Here is an 18,664-nt window from a genome sequence, read left to right on the forward strand (position 1 = left end):
CTCCCGTCCGAAATACGACATGCTATCATGTCGGTAAGAAATCGTACAGCACCCGGTCCCGACAGAATAAGACCAGAACACCTGAAGAGCCTTCCGCCAGTACTAATCAACACCCTGGCGAGGCTCTTTACACGTTATCTGTCGGAATGCAAGGTTCCTAAACAGTGGAAGACCAGCAAGACCGTGTTGTTGTATAAAAAGGGAGATCCACATGACATCGGCAACTATCGCCCAATCTGCCTACTGTCCGTCATCTACAAGCTCTTTACAAGAGTAATCCTTAATAGGATTGAAAAAGTCTTGGATGGAGGACAGCCATGCGAGCAAGCAGGGTTTCGAAAAGGATTCAGCACGATTGACCACATTCACACTGTTTCGAAACTCATCGAGGTATCACGAGAATACAAGATGCCGCTCTGTCTCATCTTCATCGACTTAAAGAAGGCTTTCGACTCGGTTGAGACGGAAGCGGTCGTGGAAGCCTTGGACAACCAAGGCGTCCCTACTCAGTATATAAAGGTACTTCGAGATTTGTACAGTAACTTCACGACCGGAATTTCGCCATTCTACAAAAACATCATCATTGACGTGAAGAGGGGGGTCCGACAGGGTGATACAATTTCACCCAAAATATTCACAGCCACCCTCGAGAACGCAATGCGAAAGTTGGAATGGGACGAAGTGGGAGTGAAGGTTGATGGTCGGCAGCTACACCATTTGCGCTTTGCTGATGACATCGTACTGGTAACACCTAGCATCAGCCAAGCGGAACGAATGCTGACCGAATTCGACGAAACATGTGGATGCATCGGTCTTCAGCTGAATCTACAAAAGACGATGTTCATGCGGAATGGATGGGTCTCGGATGCCCCATTCACGCTCAACGGAACGAACATATCCGAATGCACCAGCTACGTTTATCTGGGTCGGGAACTGAACATGATGAACGACCTGACCCCCGAGCTGGGCAGGAGGAGACGAGCGGCTTGGGGAGCGTACAAGAGCATCGAGGATGTAGTGAAGAAGACCAGGAACACCCGGCTCCGTGCTCACCTCTTCAACACCACCGTACTTCCTGCTTTGACCTATGCTTCGGAAAGCTGGGCATTTCGCAAGCAGGAAGAAAACGCGGTCAGCGTCATTGAACGCGCAATTGAGAGAGTGATGCTAGGCGTATTCCGTTTCACGCAAGTGAGGGACGGGATTCGAAGTTCTCTCCTACGTCAGCGATCGAAAATTAGAGACGCCGCCGCGTTTGCCAAGAAAAGTAAAATAAGGTGGGCCGGACACGTGATGCGCTTTAATGACAACCGTTGGACCAGAGCCGTGAGCGACTGGGTTCCCCGCGATATTAAGCGCACTACAGGAAGACCGCCGACCCGATGGTCAGATTTCTTCACGAAGTCCTTGAAAGAAAAATATGATGCTCTTCGTGTCCCACGCGAAAGGAGGAACCACTGGGCTACTCTGGCACGCGATCGGGACAAATGGAAGAATTACTGGCGCCCGCTCGACCAGTTCGAAGATCAACGGGAGTCAAGGTGATCAATGTGATAATTTAACATCTTTGTTGCAGTTCTTTCACCCGAACGACTATAATAAATCATGTTATGTGGAAAACTAGCGCACCTGTTCCTCAAATGTACTCCATTTGTGATGTATCTTCTCACAACCGGTAAGACAGGTGCTAGCCAAGGAAACTGATTTGCCAGTAGGACTGAGGTGGATCCTGCCTGCACGTAGGTATTATTCATCTTGTTATTTCTCGTTTTTTTGAGTACAGTCTGATGATACCGAACTATTTGATATGATTTGATTTTTGATAAAAAGATTGTAATGATCGATCGTGACTTAACTACAAGGAAGCAGCAATAACTCATTGAGAGTTACTTCAAAATTTGCAACAGAATATATCATCTAGTCATCATGTGAGTTTGCCTCTCTTCTTTCTGTAGGAAGATAAATATTTTTGTATAGTTGACAAAGTGATTAGAGCTCAGGCAGAAACGTGAACTGAGCATCCTCTTTTATTCCTTTGATATATTATATATATATATATATTATCCTTTATATTTTTTAATTTTATTTCAGATGCCCCAACTAACAGAAGGCCCATACTCACGGAACAAAACGTTCAAGCTCCTGTGAAAACACGTCCATTAACAGCGAATCCAGGTGCTAATTTAAAAAATTCTAGAAGAGTGAAACCCCTGTTGTGCCGTTACCACCAAGTAATGTTCAAGGTATGTGTACTCATGGGCATTGCTTTTTCAATTCGATTTTTGATTTTCGCCTTCATTTTCGGAAAAAAAAGTCGGAGGTGGTGAACCCATAGAACATTTCCTATGCGAAGCAAAGAAGCTTCCTTTAGAAACGATTTCCATGTGGTTCCAGATAGTTTTTATAGTGCGTATCACCAATCTCTTTCTGCTGATCTTTAATTTGTTCGAGAATGATCAAGTAGTGCCACCATCCATCGATATCCCGTTAATGAACCATGGATCAAGACAGAAGTAATATTGGTGTTGAGGAGGTGAACGAAAAGTTGAGTATTCTTTTTCTTCTTCATTACATTTCCAGTGCTTTGTTTGCCTCTCAGATCGCTTCTTTTCTCCATCTCGCTCTCAACACTGGTCGTTCATTATTTTTAGTTAGTGATCCAGATATACACACCCCACATTAGCACATAACCGCTTTGTTGAGCTTGAATGAAGAGTCATCGATTAACATTTCTTTTTTTTTTCAGAAACATCGCCTTTTTTTGGTCTAGCTCTAAACCTAGATCTTTCATTACATCCCATCAAAATCGGCCATAGGTCATTCTACTAGGTGTTTCATGATATAGGAAGCGATGTCATTAACAAAACGATGGTGGTGTGACCCTTTGACATTGACATTCATGTACTTCACATCCCACTGAGCACTGTGTGCTCAAGAAGGGCGCATAATATTTTGGTAGAGATTGGATCATCCAATCGGACCATTTCCTTACTTTGAACATGACATTGTCGTAAGAATCACGTAGCTAACCTATACGGTACCATATATCATTTAGGTGTTATCGTTTTATTGTCCGAACGTTCCACAACCACTTCTTCTCCAACTGAGTCAAAGGTTATCTTCAAGTTTATGAAAGTGAGACAGGAATTTAAAAGGATACACACACTGACTTGATACATAGATTAGCCCCCGAATGTCATGGTACAGGCTGGTTACGCGTTCGTAAACCTTCAAACAATTCTGAGTTGAAGTGAACGTAGTGGCGCACTCTAAGCGGACTGATTAACGCCATAGACTTTTGCCCTGTCACCCTTATCCTCGTTATGTCGATGTTGCTAGTTTCTTCTACAATCCCGCTAAAATAGTTTAATGATGATGTCATCGATCCCAATACGATATTCTCCAGGTGACTGCTGCGTCAGGCATAGAGTGTAAGGATGATTGGAGATTTTTTATTCATAGCCTCAGCCACATACATCTATGAGAGCTCTTACCATTTGCATAAACTCAGGAAACTTCTCCCTTTGCTTCTCGAGGCGGCTTTCTGGGACCCGTTTTAGCGTAAAAATCATAAACAATTACTTTATAGAACGTGCAATCATTTCTGTAGAATTTCTCCAATTCCATATAAAATATCTCTAGTTGTTTTTTTTTTTATAATTTGATTTGGAGTTGGAGAGCAGACGAACAATGTCAATGGCTGGGTTCACTCCCATCCCCTCAGCCTTAAAAGTTTTTGATCAGGGTCGGTAGCTGTACATACAAGGAGTCTATGCTCACCAACCCCACCGAACTCAGCTGTCGATCCTTTGAAGGAGCAATGGTTCTTCAGTATTACAGACGGTGTTAGTTATAGTAGGTGACAGTTTCTCGCTCCGGTCGATTACCTGGCGTACTTGCTACTATATATATATATATATATATATATATATATATATATATATATATATATATATATATATATATATATATATATATATATTTTATATATATATATGTAGAGTAGCAAGAGCCGGACCTCAGACTTTTTTGTGATGTTCTCTTCGCTCGCCTTCACTTAATTGATCAATTAATCAAAATTAGTCAAAAATTAATGGTAGTGACATTTTCTGTAAAATCAGAATTCCGTTTTTCTAACAATTTTTCTTCTTACTTCTGTTACTATAAACAAAAACAAAAGAATTCATATTATTTTTTTCTAAACGCGTCAGTTCTACATTTGGAGAGTATTCAAACTTCAGCTTCAAACACTCCGTCGATACCAATATAATGAAGACACAATTTGAAAGCATTACTCGAAGTATGGGTGTTCCTCCTGATTTCTCACAACAGTTATCAAAGAATGATGTTTTAACATAAAATGACGTGAAAGACATCACCCTACTGATAAAGATAACGTTCCACGTCAGATCACATAAACATCTTGCTACTATTTAAGCAGCCGGTTTCATTCGTGTTTCCACTTTCTGAGGGAGGCATTATACCAACCTGAGGCAAATGTGGAAAGAAAAAGACGCCCAAAGGAGACATAGAGGCGAAAAGTAACGCACCCAGTGGCCACAGCTAAGAAACATCCCATTTACCTTTTGCGACATGCACATATAGTTATTGCGCACCATTTCGATGCCACGCACCCTCTTCTATAAGTATCTGGCGCCGGCGCACCAACCCAACCGCGGTGAACTCGTCGCAGCCCATTTTGTAGTTATCTGGCGCAGGCGCACCAATCCGACGCCGGTGGACCCGTCGCTTCCCCTTCTATAGGTATCTGGCGTCGGCGCACCAACCCAACCGCGGTGAACTCGTCGCAGCCCATTTTGTAGTTATCTGGCGCAGGCGCACCAATCCGACGCCGGTGGACCCGTCGCTTCCCCTTCTATAGGTATCTGGCGTCGGCGCACCAACCCAACCGCGGTGAACTCGTCGCAGCCCATTTTGTAGTTATCTGGCGCAGGCGCACCAATCCGACGCCGGTGGACCCGTCGCTTCCCCTTCTATAGGTATCTGGCGTCGGCGCACCAATCCGACGCCGGTGGACCCGTCGCACCCCCTTTTTCGAATTTCGTGACACACAGACAAACACACACACACACACCACACACACACACACACACACACACACACACACACACACACACACACACACACACACACACACACACACACACACACACACACACACACACACACACACACACACGGACTAAGCTCGTTATTATATATCATGATATATGTATATATAATATATACGTGTACGAATATATATGTATATATATATGTATATATGTATATATGTATATATATATATATATATATATATATATATATATATGTATATGGGGCTGCGTATACAAGTATGATAGCTACCTGCACGTGGTGGCCCTGCTTTAACTAAACGCAATCAGGCGTTCGAGTGTACGCATTGGGAACGTATGAGCTATATAACCTGCACTGTTATGGATCGTAAGTGCTCACGCTTCTCATACATTGCAAAGAGGTGATGTCGTCCAGCACACCGCCAAAGCCCATAACCTGAAAGGTCAACCGCCTGAAGGGAGCATGGAATCTTTGACAACAACCATTCGTTTCGTCACGCTGAACTGCCGAACACTATCGAGTGAACTCCAACAAGCCGCTCTATCCAGACTTCTGCGATATCTCTGTGTGCCTTTTGCTGCACTGCAGGAAACACGCATGAGAGATCGGCTCGTCATGAGCATCGAAAATTACACCATATACTGCGGCGATGCTGATGAGAACAAAGTAGGTGGCTGCGCGATAGCTGTGAGGAACGATTACAAGAACCTGGTGGAGGAATTTGGCTCAACGTCATCTAAATGCGCCTTTCTACGACTGCGGGATCGTAGAGGAAGTAAACTCTGGATCGTAAGTGCTCACGCACCTACGGAAACCGCTGAGGACAACAGTAAGGACGCCTTCTATGATGAACTCAATGCGTTGATGTCTAAAATACCAAGCCAGCAGGTGGTCATTGTCGGAATCGACGCAAATGCGAAGATGGGACTCGAACAGCAATCCGATGTGCTAGGAAAATGGTACTATGCAGCGGAGCGCACGTCGGACAACGGTGACCGTCTGGTCGACTTGTGCGAACAGACGGGCCTCGTCATCGCTATGTTGGAGTACGGACCAGGAAGAAGCTTAGCGATGCAGATTCCTTCACAAAGTGCATCCAGGACGCTGCAAGGGAAACGCTCCCGGTTCTATTGCCGCGGAAGAAGTTTGCCTTAGCATCTGCGGAAACAAAATCCACGTACAATTCTGTATGTGTCGCGCGCAGTGCTGGTGACTTCAACCAGGAAAAGCGTCTTAGAAGGAAGCTGCGTCGTCAACTGCAACAAGACCGTGATAACGAGTGGACGTCAAGAGCGATGGAATTTGAGAAGGCGTGGGAGGACAGGAACCCGCGGAAAGCATATACTCTACTAAAACAGTATAGCGGCAAAATGAGAAGATGTTCTCCTGTCCTCAACACTGCCAGCGGAGTAGCTGTCGGTGAAGCAACCCTTCCATTTTGGAGGGAACACTTCAAGACCTTGCTGAACCCGCTAGCACCGTCAGCTCCTGAACTCGAGCACGTTCATAGACTGACATATGCGGTTAACGACCACCGACCGAGTCGGAGGTTCTAGTCTGTATTCAAAAAATGAAGGATGGAAAATCTGGTGGAGACGACGGGATTAGCGCAGAAATGCTGAAATATCTTCCTCCGTCTGGGATTCGTTAGATGACAGAGATCATCCGTTCAATATGGATAGACGAAAGGATACCTGATTCGTGGAGGCACGCTATCATAATTCCCTCCACAAGAAGTTATCCGTCACGGACCCAAGGAATTATCGAGGAATCTCTTTGCTGCGTGTTATGTACAAGGTACTGGAGCGCATTATCCTAGACCGACTCATTAAACATCGCGAAGAAACAACGCGCGACGAGCAAGCTGGCTTTCGTCCTGGCCGATCTACGATTGACCAGGTGTTCATCGTCAGGAAAGTGATCGAAATCTGGCAGCGGTATTCGAAGCCAATGCAACTAGCGTTTCTGGACTTTGAAGCCGCGTTCGACTCTCCTCACCGAGGCCGTGTTCTCAACGCTCTTCGCGCCGATGGAGTACCAGAAAAGTTCGTTCGCTTGCTTGATGACATGAATCAACTAACAACTGCTGCAGTTCGAGCACCAGCCGGATGTACAACACTGTTTGAAGTGGTAACTGGAGTAAGACAAGGGGCGGTGGCAGGACCCTTCCTGTTCCATTTCGCCATCGACGACGTTATGCGAAGAACAGTCAACCAGTGTCCTGCCGACATTGTCTTAGCACCATCAGGGTGCCCCTTGACTGACCTCGAGTATGCCGACGATGTTGTTATATTCGCGGAAAGCAGTACGAAACTTCAACATGTTGTCAACTTTGTATCGAAGTTGGCTGCAGCCTACGGACTACGCCTACGCCATGATAAATGCAAGCAGATGTGGATCTCTTCGAGACCTCGAACGGGAATCAGGGTGGACGGACAACCGATAGAATTCGTCGATGAGTTCTGTTACCTAGGCTGTACGCTGAAGAACAACGGCAGCTACGAGAGAGATGTTCAGCAAAGATGCGCTAAGGCCACTTCTGCATTTAACTCCTTAACGAAATGCCTGTGGTCGACCCCCATTACCAACGAAGTCAAGCTGCGAGTCTACCTATCCGCAATTCGCCCCATCATGATGCACGGATCGGAGACTTGGGCAGCACCATCAACGGTTATGGAGAAGCTTGACTGCACGGAACGAAAGCTGCTTAGACGGCTACTTGGCTACTTCTGGCCTAGGGTACGCCACAATGAAGATCTTTACGCAGAAATTGACGTGGTTTACCGGCGGATGATACGTGGAAGATATCAACATCTTGCACCGCCTTCGGAAGCGGCTAAAGTAAATCGTCTTCGCTTCTTTGGTCATATATTAAGGAGACCGGCACATCGCCTTGTCCAACGAGTTCTGAAGAGTTCGTCGGGTTCGAGCTGGAAGAAGCCACCTGGCCGAAAACGGAAGTTCTGGGCTGAGTTGGTAAAAGAGGACCTGAGGACACTTGGTGTGGATAGGCAGTTCGTAACAGGCGAAACGTAAGGTTTCGCAGAATATGGAATAGCGACGAATGGATTGATTCTATATATATATATATATATATATATATATATATATATATATATATATATATATATATGTATATATGTATATATATATATATATATATATATATATATATATATATATATATATATATATATATATATAGGTTCTTCTGGTCTACGGCAGCAAGTTTTCGAAGTATGCTCCGGTGCCAGCATTTTGATAGTAGAAATCATCATGACAGTTCTTGTGCGTTATTCATCTTAGGAAGCTTCTGAATAAGAAGTGGTAAATAAGAAATAGTTTATATATCTACTAAAATCGCCAAGAGAGCACTCCAAACGAAAGGATCGAAAGAGAAATGCCCTATGAGGTCGATGTTATTAAAACTGGAAAACAAGTTTTTTTTCTTCAATAAAACTAGAAAAATTCTCACACCCCTCCCCCTTCCTGAGGTGAGACAGTTCAGCAACAGAAACTCTCACATAGCTATTACTTCTTCAATGGGAATGAGCTAGCCCTGCAAGGTTCTGTTGCTGGCAAAAAAAGCCACTACTACAGGGTGCTATCCTTCAGATCAACTGCTGAAGTGAAACCTTCACTACTGGTAATTGTAATTTGAGGCAATGAGATTTCCATTAGCTCATTTTCATTTCCAAGTTCTTAAAGCTCAACTTTATGGTGCAGTTGAAATATTGGATTACCTCTGAGCTGAGCTTCAGAAGCTTCTAAGCTATAGGTATATAAGAGTTGAGTTCTTAGCCAAGGGCATATAAGAGTGACAAGAGTCTATCTCTGTTGTCCCTCCACTGTAATAAAAACGGACCGATATCATCTTCGAGTAATCTTTTTCTACGAGTCGAAGCACGGCACTTCAGGCGCCAATATCAACGAATCGTTTTGCAGGGGGACAAATGCCCATGCTACCGTCAACAATTCGTCCCGTCTTTTAGAGGGGAGGAACACCTCTTTTGCCAATTTGCCACATACGGGACATCTGCGCGCCAACTTCGACTTGAGTGCACAACTCATCATTGCTAAGCGCACTATCAAAGTTCGACTACACGCTCGAGAGTACCGGAAAGTTTTGGCATTATGGGCACAACGTGCGCTGAGCAAAACAAACCCTTCATGTCGGGTTATCATCTACCAGTTCGCTCGCGCTGTTCGGAGTTTCCCCAAGATATGTGTGATATGAGAACTAGGTGATCTAAGATAGAGTCGGCATTACTAGTGGGTCTCCAATGGCGTTCAGTCACAGGGATAACTACAACCGAATCAACACCATCGGAAGATTCTCCTCGCGTGCTCCTAGGACTTGCGGGGAACGCTGTGGTTGGAGTTGCTACCCGACAACAAGACCATCGGACCAAAGGCTACATCCAACAGCTCCACTAGTTAGCCGCTGCTAGAAAAGCGACTAAGGCCTGTCGCCGTTCACCTTCTCCACGACAACCTGCGGCTCTATGTCGCTTACCCTACTCCCCGCCATATTGAGGCTCTGGGTTGGGAAACGGTCGCCATTCCATTTTCTCAGCCTTCAGCTTCTCGTTCAGGTGAAGTGCAACCCTCTCAGAAAGATGTAGCATTGTGACAGACACTCATGGTGAATAGATGGATAATCTTCTATGTGTGATTATGAAACTATGAAATTGTAAAGGATCTGCATGTGTAGGAGAAAATTAGCCAACCTAATATGTACACTTCTCAATTAGGATAGATTAGAAGCAGCAGGAGTTTTACAAATATATCGTATATATATATATATATATATATATATATATATATATATCATGGCTTGCCAAAAAATAGCCATGGCTCAAGGTTTCTTAGCCGTGTTTTTGAGCGTTGGAAAGTTACTGTTTCTGAATACATTTATTTAAAGGAATGTGACTTGATTTGTTTGTAAATTCCTGTCATCTTAACGCAACTAACTCTTAAAAAATTGCAAAAATAGATCTAACGCTTACGTCATGTAAGGTAGAGTCGATTAGACGTCTCAGATAATCGAATTCAGGATCTCCGTATGGATGCGATTTCCCAAGTACAAGATCTTGAATAATATTTCCAACACAGTAAGCAATTCCTATGTGAAGGTCCATAATTGCACACTAGAATTTTTTATATTATGATACGTACCACATGACACGGAGAAGATTTCGTTTTTCTTTACGTTTTAGAGTCGATCGTGCGCTTTGACAACGAATAGTTCACTTTCGTTTATCTAAATGAACAAAGAAGTTCACGTAATATCAACAAATTTTTTCCAGTATTTTCTTGAGAGTAGGTGACAGATTTCTTTCATGTTCGGTAGTTTAGCACATCCTGTTATGAAAGAATGACAAGTTTTCAGAGTTGGTTATTCTTTGCAGAAATGATAGCATCTTCATCATATCAAATAGCCTATCTTAGAATTCTCTCAATAATACGCTAGTGATTGAGTAGTACACTTGAAATCACATAGCGTGCAGGATTACCTGTAGAAAGAAAGGAAATTGATTCGCAAGATCACAACGCTGTAAAATGGTCAGTAAAAGTCCTGTCGATCAGCAATTTCAACATCCTCCTTTCTTTTTACATCCCTATCCCCCTATTGTGTATGGCACACTCCTCACCTTATTTGTTCCTATCTCTGCATCAATATAGTGCTCCAGGTAGTCGACATGAATTCTTACTCTAGCCTCTAGTTCATCGCCGCTCAAGTTGAATGCTCTGAAATCAATTCTAAGATAAATGTTCTCTCAGTGATGAGTTAGCATAATAATCGCAATCTTCCGTTCTAGCGCATATTTTTGCTAATATTCGAAACTATCAACTTCTTCTATATTGAACAATTCGGTAAATTATTTAATTTGTCCACCATTCCATTCTGACATTCAAGATTTCCTTTACTAGAATCTCCTTTATTAGCATAAATGGAATTGAAAATTGGAATTGGAATGAAAATCGACGTACTTAAAGATCCTCAGTGCCAGCTCTCGATTCTGGTACCACCGTCCACCTTCAGATAAAATAATACCGTCACCTTCTGTTTCATCATCTCCATAGAATACGCTCCACATTGGTTTATGAGGCCGTCCGGAAAAGCATTGCGCGAAAAAAATTTCTTTTTGTTCTTTTCTTTTTTTTAAGCAGACAATTTTGCAAGAGTTCTCTTCTTCTTCAAAAAAAAAAAACACATGATGTCGAAAGTGATCCGTTTTGTCCATTGGACATTTTATTTCTACACAGATGTAAAATACAAACACCAGTGAGAAGAACAAGTATGAAAAGAGAAAAGGAGAATAAAAAATAGGACGCTAATAACAGAAAAAGAAATACAGGGAAGAAATGCGCTGCTGTCTTGCAAACGCGTCTTTCTTTTCGACTATTTCAGATTGCCCATAGTTGTAGTCCGTCCAATCTTACCCGTCTATACAAATCCTTTGTCTTACCTCATCTTTAGTGTGGTTCTTATATTTTTTACCTTTCCAAGTAAAAGCACATAGCAAACCTCGGTAGCAGAGCAAAGCATCAGACTTTTACTAGCATGCATTCAAAAGAATGTCATCAAACTCAAGCGTGAGTGGGCATGAGCAGCATAACATATACAGCATAGGCACCGTATCACGATTCTGACGTGGTGCGTAACCCACAATGAAAGCATAGAGTTCAGGGAATAGATTGCGGAACCCAACGTGGTTCCGCTCATCGTTTCTTAATGGTCGTAAAAAAACGGCGTGGAAGACGTCGTTTTTTACGACAATTTCAGTTGCGTCGTGCACGCGCCGTATCCACGTGCGAGCAGTCAAAGAATAGTGATCTCTTCTCACCAGCCTGTTCAAGTGAAACCAATGAATAAGCTGCCGAGGGACCGAAATGCGCGCATAGAAGCACGTTCTAACGTATCTCCTAGGAACTAAAGCGGTTTCCCACGCCGTTTTCTACGACTGTTAGATAAAGATGAACTGACCACACTAGATTCCGCAATGTACTATCCGAGTTCTAAGCTTTCGGTGTGGGCTCTGTTCCACTGCAAAACTGTAATACGCTGCCTTCAAGGAACAAACGTATAGCCTCTGACCTAATCTTTTGTTCTTAAGCTGTTGAGAAAGAAACTAAGTTAAACTCGAGCAAATACTGATACTTCAAGCCTACTAGTGAAAGAGTTGGTGGTCTCAACCTACATTATGCAGAATAAATACTTTGCCGTCATGCTCATCAACTTCTGCCAGAGAACAGCCAGGTCGTCGGAGCTGTTAGCTGTCCCAGTGGATATTCGGTGGTGAGCACAGTGAAGTATCCAAGATAGGCTTGAAGAAATTTGACATATCTCAGTGCTTCAATGTGTACATCTAACAGCGTAGCCGTATATTTCTCACATTTAATTTCTAGGGTTCTGATCTCGTCCACATCCTACGTTATGTCCGTCGTACGAAACCGAAACTAGGATATACGCCAACGAAACCTCTTAGTTCGTTTCTATATTGCTTCGTTTCTCACATTCTATTTCTTATGCTTATCTTTCTTCAACTAAACTGTGCCACTTTGCTTTCCTTCTTCCGATCTATCACCCATAGTTCCACTGCTAAAGTCTAATCACCAACAACGATGCTAATATTTTGTGCTCGTAATTTCATTCAAACTTTACCATTCTGTTACCTCCATCCTTCATTTTCTTCTAAATGAGTTCATCTCATAGACTTCTGCAGTTCGCATGTTTTCGACTGCCTTCTGTCCAGATTCTTGTGGTTAGTTGTTTACGGACCGCGAAGGTTTGAGAATCTTCTTGCCAGAATCCCCTCCCCGAACAGATTCGGCCAACGTCCCTAACGAAATAATTGCGCCTTAAAGGCATCACCCCACGAATCTGAGGTGGTACGGATTTCAGGTGGAGTATTCGTATACGGGATAGTAGATTATGGAGAGGAGGGTGAGTCCGTCTATTTCTTCCTAATTGCCGTAAAAAACGGCCCGGAAGGTACGGCTTCGGGCGTTCTGCCGCACTATTTTCTACAGGGAGTTCGACTGGAGCGCGCCAGCCTTGTGCGGCGCCGCATCTTCCGAGCCGTTTTTTACAGCAATTAGGAAGAAATGGACGGACACCCTCTTCTCCACAATCTACCATCCCTTATAAGAATACTCCACCTGAAATCTGCACCACCTCACATTCGTGGGGTGATGCCTCTAAGTTGATCATCCAAGCTCTGGTATACTGGTTGATACGAACCATTGTCGGTTTGGCGAACAGATCTTGTGAGAGGACACTTTATCTCCCGCCAGATTTTCCAGACACAAAAACGCATCATATGGTATTATAGGTATGAGTTGTAACTACTGTTTTTTTCTTCATAAATTTTGTAGCTGGTTGCGAATTGTTTCTACTTACCGTTGTTGATGAGAGCTTCCTTCAAGCTTTCATAGTCTGCGATAACTATAACAGGACCTAAACAAAACTTTTTGTCACAGTAGCCGATTAATTAAATCTGAACAATGGAATAAACAAAAATGAGGCTGCACTTGCCTGGTACCCAGATTGTGAATATCGAACCGTACTTTTTTCTCCACTGGAGCATTGTTTTGTGTGGATTTTCGGCATTTATCTTAAAAAGATCTTCGGAAACTTCCTTTGGAAGCTTGGAATTCATTTGTTTATATTCGTGCGCTTTTTACTTTCACTTTATAAAAACATTTCCACTTCCCGTTCGTCAGATCAACAAAATATTGTTCTAGGAAGAATTCTACCCAGCAATTCTCAGCTGTGATAAACCATACCACAGTTTTTGTTCCTTTCTGCAAAACAACTGTTTTGCTGCAGTTATAGATGCGGAGAGAGAAGTTCTTTTTCGTCAATCTAAAATAAACCGCTCGCACATGGATCCGCAAAGGTAGGAGGTGGGGAAACAGAAAGATGGGAACTGAAATCGTCGTAAAAAGCGGCGTCTTTCGTGACGTCTTTTAGAATGATTATGGAAAAATGAACGAAACCAGTCCAGAGTCCGCATTCTACGACCCCCCTTTAGCTTTTTCCGAGGATTCCCTCACCACGTAATATTCGTAGCCTGCTACTTTTAAGATTTAAAGGTGGCAGACGTAAAAGCTATTCGGAAAAACGAGCTTAACACTGAGATTTTCCGTATGTAGGCGCACACTGTTTAAAAAAACATACGTCTACTGTTACTACCTGAAGAAAATTGCCGAATAGTGGCAGCGGAATTGGACCAGGTGGATACGATCGACGGCGCCAGTAAAGCTGATGTATTAGAAATACAGCTGGTAGTAGAAATGTTGCAAGAATCACCCAGTGAAATGAGTCATTGAGGAAATAATTTTCGTTGGCTATTCTCTTAAGATCTAACATTGAATTCCCTAGTTTTTGTATGATGGCAATGATCACCATTCTGAAAATATTGATGCTTACATATAGAAAAAGCACGGGAAGACATCTGACTATTTTTAAACTCTAAGAAATGAAAAGGTGAAGAGAGGTGGAAAATAAGTCAGACTGAAGGGTAGGCAACTATAGCTTCTTTTCCACGACGAGGTCGTACAGAGAACGAGGGGAATACTATATAAACGTGAGAACATACTTATTTGTTAACTTCGGCGGTTCCCGCGGAAATCATAGTGTGATAGGGCACATAGCTGGAACAAAGGCATTTTTATCCTCAAAACATCTATTGTTTTTATAAGAGCATTATGTCTATGACCAACACGATTCAGCTATACAGGTCAGCTGACTTCTAGTGATTCACTGGAACACAAAACGACATGTTGCAGAAATGGAGAATGGCATGCAGTGGCTGCTATATAAATTCTAATAACAGTTGCTTGTTTCGTCTAATAACAGTTTGAATCACGATATTCTAAAAGACGATTGTGTACACGTGTCCCTTGAACGCTGTAGACTTCCTATTGCACCCTTCGTTTCGGTGAAAGGAGGGTTCATCCTCCCTTGATCTTCTTGGATTTGGAAATGTGGGATGTTCACTCAAGGTTCCTTCAAGGTCAATGCATAGAGGAAAAGTGAGGAGAGAATTTCCCGAAGAGCAGTGTCTCAGATAGCACAGTGTCGGTGATGAAAACCTCGGTACACGTAGGAGTTTTTGAACGACATACGTGTCAAAACCGGTGCTAGTATCCAGATTAATCATTTTCCAAAAAATTTGGTTAACACCATCTTTGACGAGGACACTTATGGGGATCCAAGACAATGAAGACCTTAGTATAGAGGTGAAGAAAGAGCTACGTTATTGTATATGGGAACTAACTGCTACTACGCAGCGCTGCCTAACCCTCCCTAATCTAATCAATTACTGATGCTACTTTTCCGTATCCACGATATTGGGACCAGAGTTACGTCGAAGGATAAAAACACTGACTTGATACATAGATTGTTCCATGGAAGTCGTTGTATGTACAGGCCAACACGCTTTCGTAGAACCTCACCAAATGGCAGTCGAATGCATCGGCGCATCCCATGCTGATTGATACATCAAATAATCCATACTTTCTTTTCCCGTGGCACAGCTGCAGCAAGAATTTTGCTTTAAAATAATCCAATAAGGATATGACTATCTCGCTCTTGATCACTCGAAGAAGAATACAGAGAATCTTTGAGAATTATGTTTGCCTTGTCTACTCGCTTCTGTGAGTGATCTCTTGTTTTTTTGTGGCGCTCTCAAGAGATTTCTCAGAGTATTTGCAGGTCGTAGGTACCAAGGTTTACTTCACTAGAGCATAATGTCACATAAATCAGAAAAAAAAAAATATGGAAGCAAACCATCGGAGTAGGTCCTATGCCCCTCCAGAACCAAAAAATCTAGGAACTTCGTGATTCTGCATGCTCGAACTCCGGATATCAGTGGAGGAAAGACTGCATCCTAATAACGAGCTACGGTCGTGTGTACACATTCAGCACCAGGCAATTTAGTTGGCTGATTTGTATGCTGTATAGACGTTTTTACCCCATATACAAGTAGTTTCCTAAGTCATTGGCAGAGTTATGAGAACCACCCATGAAAACCAAATGATGGATAGGAATTTCGCAGGAATAATCTGGAAAATCCTTGAAAACTAAGTAAGAGTTTGGTTTCTCGACTCGTACATCAGTACAATCGACCTACAGAGACTCCGTGTTTCCCTGAATAATAGAAATAACAGGCCCCTACGACTTCCACATCCACATCGTCCTTGCATGGTCACTCAGCCTGCGGATTCTGACCAGAAATGTCTATGTCGTAACACACCTAACGAAAACGTTACCATCACTCGTGGGCCATTTATAGCAGTTGGATGCAACAAGAAAATTAATGCTCAGTTTCTAAAATTTCGTCAGCACTCCAAGAATATCAGAATATTCTAGAATATGATTTGAACTGGTGGATACTGGAGAATTTTTTAGGACATAAACATTGTAACTCTGGTACTAACACCAACATCAGTAATTTCCAAAAACTGAAAATATTATTAAGTAATGTATTCCTTTTTTGGCTTCGGTACTTTAACCGCACCTTTTTTCCGCAAGTCTTACATTTTCCCATTCTTCTCTACAATAGAGACTTAGTTCGTTCAAAGATCAACGATATGTTCTCACCAGTCTGTTCAAGTAAAACCAATGAACCGGCTGCTAAAGGGACTGGGAAGTGTGCACAGAGGTGCGTTCTAGCGTACCTCATACGACTAAAGGTGTTACCACGCTGTTTTTTACGCTACGGTTTGGGAGAGATGAGCGGAACCACTCCGGATACCGCCGTACAGAAAACTGTCTAACTTTTTCAGCGGATTCCTTCACCACGTCAGATTCGCGGTATGCTGCCTTTAAGACTACAGTCGGAAGTACAATAAGATTGCTACATTGCTCTTCGATTGGTTTTTCCTTCATTTTTATTAGGATGAAGCAAAAAGAGTGGCCGAGTATAGCTAAAATTTGCGCTAGTCGAAAAGAAATTTGAAATTCGGTTACTGAGGATGTCGAATACTCGGGCGCTAATACAGTAGACTTACATAACGTTTGTATAGAAGTAGATTTCTCGCAACAGAACTAAATCTCAATTCTAGAGACCGTGGTTTTCATTTTCGTGACTTTCGCTATATATATGGAAGAATTTGTTTAGATTAAGAACTATGGTCTAATTCAAAAAAGTACCTCATTGCCTTTTTCACCTGTGAAGTTTCGCTGAAGATTATTTGGACTGCGTCAGATAACATCTTCCCACTGAGGCCAAGAGACCGTGGTATCAAATCCTTACTCGAATGCAGAAGAGGAAAAAAGCAAAAGCAGGAGCAGAAGCAAAAATGGCCGCCTCATCTTTCTTCAGTTGCTTTTCTGGCTTAATTCATTGATATTTCAGAGTGTAATAACTTTTGCGGTCTTTTCAAACTAATTCGTGCTAACAGATGAGTATTCAGCTGCAAACTGCTTGCTTCTATTTACGACATTCTCTTTCAATAACAAAGTGTTTTTTTGAGACGGCTTTCTATTGTAGCTCCCTTTGTTAAAACTTACTTCCTTTTAAATCCTCCTCCGGAAAATACAGGCTTTCGTGGGGTCAGTGAGGAAGCGGCAAAAACACCTAAACGAATGTCACTTCTCTTACATCTCCATCACTGTATTTCCTTAAGACTTCATAGAGGGGAATTATATAGAAGCGTCAAAAAATCGGAAGATTTAACTCATCGTGAGTAGAAATAATAGGTTTCTCAGCTATCCATCTCTTTTCAGCAAATTTTGAGGTGCTTAACGTTTAAGCTTTGGAAATTGGACCTTGTTTAGATCAAAGAAGTCTTCTTCAGCCAAGTCAAATCGGAAGCCTATTTCTGGACACTTTCCGAACTCTTTCACGAGTGTACGGCCTATAAAGTGACTTATGGGAGTCAACCGATGTATCAAGTCGGGTTTTTTATTCTTTCAAACAAGCCTGGAGATAATTTGTCGACCTCGGCGGGATACCTTCATCCTGAAAGGTTTGGTTGGCTCTAGAGCAACATCGAGTCTTCGTGTAGTCGAAGACGAACCTTCTGCTTACTGCGCTACACATGGCTTAATATTATTGAGCATTAATTAGTGCAGTACCTTTCAGGTATCTACTGGCTCCTGACGGAAGAGAGAGATTTATAGTTTCCGACACTTCCACACTGTCGGTGTTTGCGTCGTTTTCATTTTGATAAATTCCTTCGTTTTGCAAAGTGTCAACTAACAGCCCTGAATTTTCTCTACAAAATTCTCTACTGTCATAAGAGCTTTTGTTTTCAATTGCAGATTAGTTATTTAAAAGTTTAAAATCATGAGTGTGTCAAGTTGAGGAAAAAAGAAGACTCTACATATTTCTTCGGTCGATTTTAAAGGCATCACCCCACGAATCTGAGGCGGTGCAGATTTCAGGTGGAGTATTCGTATAAAGGATGGGAGACTACGAAGAGGAGGGTGATTCTGTCCATTTCTTCCTAATTGCCGTAAAAAACGGCTCGGAAGATACGGCTTCATTCGTTTTGGCGCACCATTTTGTACAAGAGGTTCGATTGGAGCGCGCCAGTCTTGTGCGGCGCC

The 18,664-nt window shown here is 42.6% G+C and overlaps 5 protein-coding genes across 7 annotated transcripts; 4 read left to right on the forward strand and 1 right to left on the reverse strand.

The window, feature by feature from the left end:
• Nucleotides 1-27: 27 nt before the first annotated feature.
• Nucleotides 28-1,545, forward strand: RB195_021998 (uncharacterized protein; the record flags this gene model as incomplete). Its single annotated transcript, XM_064208974.1, has 1 exon — nucleotides 28-1,545. The coding sequence occupies one exon, from the start codon at nucleotides 28-30 to the stop codon at nucleotides 1,543-1,545; it is 1,518 nt and encodes a 505-aa protein (XP_064064855.1).
• Nucleotides 1,546-1,656: 111 nt separating this feature from the next.
• Nucleotides 1,657-6,653, forward strand: RB195_021999 (uncharacterized protein; the record flags this gene model as incomplete). Of its 2 annotated transcripts, XM_064208975.1 has the most annotated exons (3): nucleotides 1,657-1,675; nucleotides 2,092-2,243; nucleotides 5,512-6,252. In XM_064208975.1, 3 exons carry the CDS (start codon nucleotides 1,657-1,659, stop codon nucleotides 6,250-6,252), a joined length of 912 nt encoding a protein of 303 aa, XP_064064856.1. The 2 variants fall into 2 exon arrangements, with proteins under 2 accessions (XP_064064856.1, XP_064064857.1); XM_064208976.1 differs by lacking the exons at nucleotides 1,657-1,675; nucleotides 2,092-2,243 and adding an exon at nucleotides 6,302-6,653 and having other exon boundaries at nucleotides 5,560-6,221.
• RB195_022000 (uncharacterized protein) lies at nucleotides 6,393-6,653 on the forward strand (the record flags this gene model as incomplete). The annotated part of the gene is made up of 1 exon (XM_064208977.1): nucleotides 6,393-6,653. The coding sequence occupies one exon, from the start codon at nucleotides 6,393-6,395 to the stop codon at nucleotides 6,651-6,653; it is 261 nt and encodes an 86-aa protein (XP_064064858.1).
• A 232-nt stretch (nucleotides 6,654-6,885) lies between these two features.
• RB195_022001 (uncharacterized protein) lies at nucleotides 6,886-8,133 on the forward strand (the record flags this gene model as incomplete). Its single annotated transcript, XM_064208978.1, has 1 exon — nucleotides 6,886-8,133. One exon carries the CDS (start codon nucleotides 6,886-6,888, stop codon nucleotides 8,131-8,133), a length of 1,248 nt encoding a protein of 415 aa, XP_064064859.1.
• A 238-nt stretch (nucleotides 8,134-8,371) lies between these two features.
• On the reverse strand, nucleotides 8,372-11,198 carry RB195_022002 (uncharacterized protein; the record flags this gene model as incomplete). 2 transcript variants are annotated; one of them, XM_064208980.1, is made up of 5 exons in its annotated part: nucleotides 9,615-9,707; nucleotides 10,107-10,222; nucleotides 10,276-10,303; nucleotides 10,752-10,848; nucleotides 11,092-11,198. In XM_064208980.1, the coding sequence occupies 5 exons, from the start codon at nucleotides 11,196-11,198 to the stop codon at nucleotides 9,615-9,617; spliced, it is 441 nt and encodes a 146-aa protein (XP_064064861.1). The 2 variants fall into 2 exon arrangements, with proteins under 2 accessions (XP_064064860.1, XP_064064861.1); XM_064208979.1 differs by lacking the exons at nucleotides 9,615-9,707; nucleotides 10,276-10,303 and adding an exon at nucleotides 8,372-8,410 and having other exon boundaries at nucleotides 10,107-10,247.
• Nucleotides 11,199-18,664: the final 7,466 nt, after the last annotated feature.

The sequence above is a fragment of the Necator americanus genome, chromosome X (assembly GCF_031761385.1).
Source record: "Necator americanus strain Aroian chromosome X, whole genome shotgun sequence".
Taxonomy (NCBI): Eukaryota; Metazoa; Nematoda; class Chromadorea; order Rhabditida; family Ancylostomatidae; genus Necator; species Necator americanus.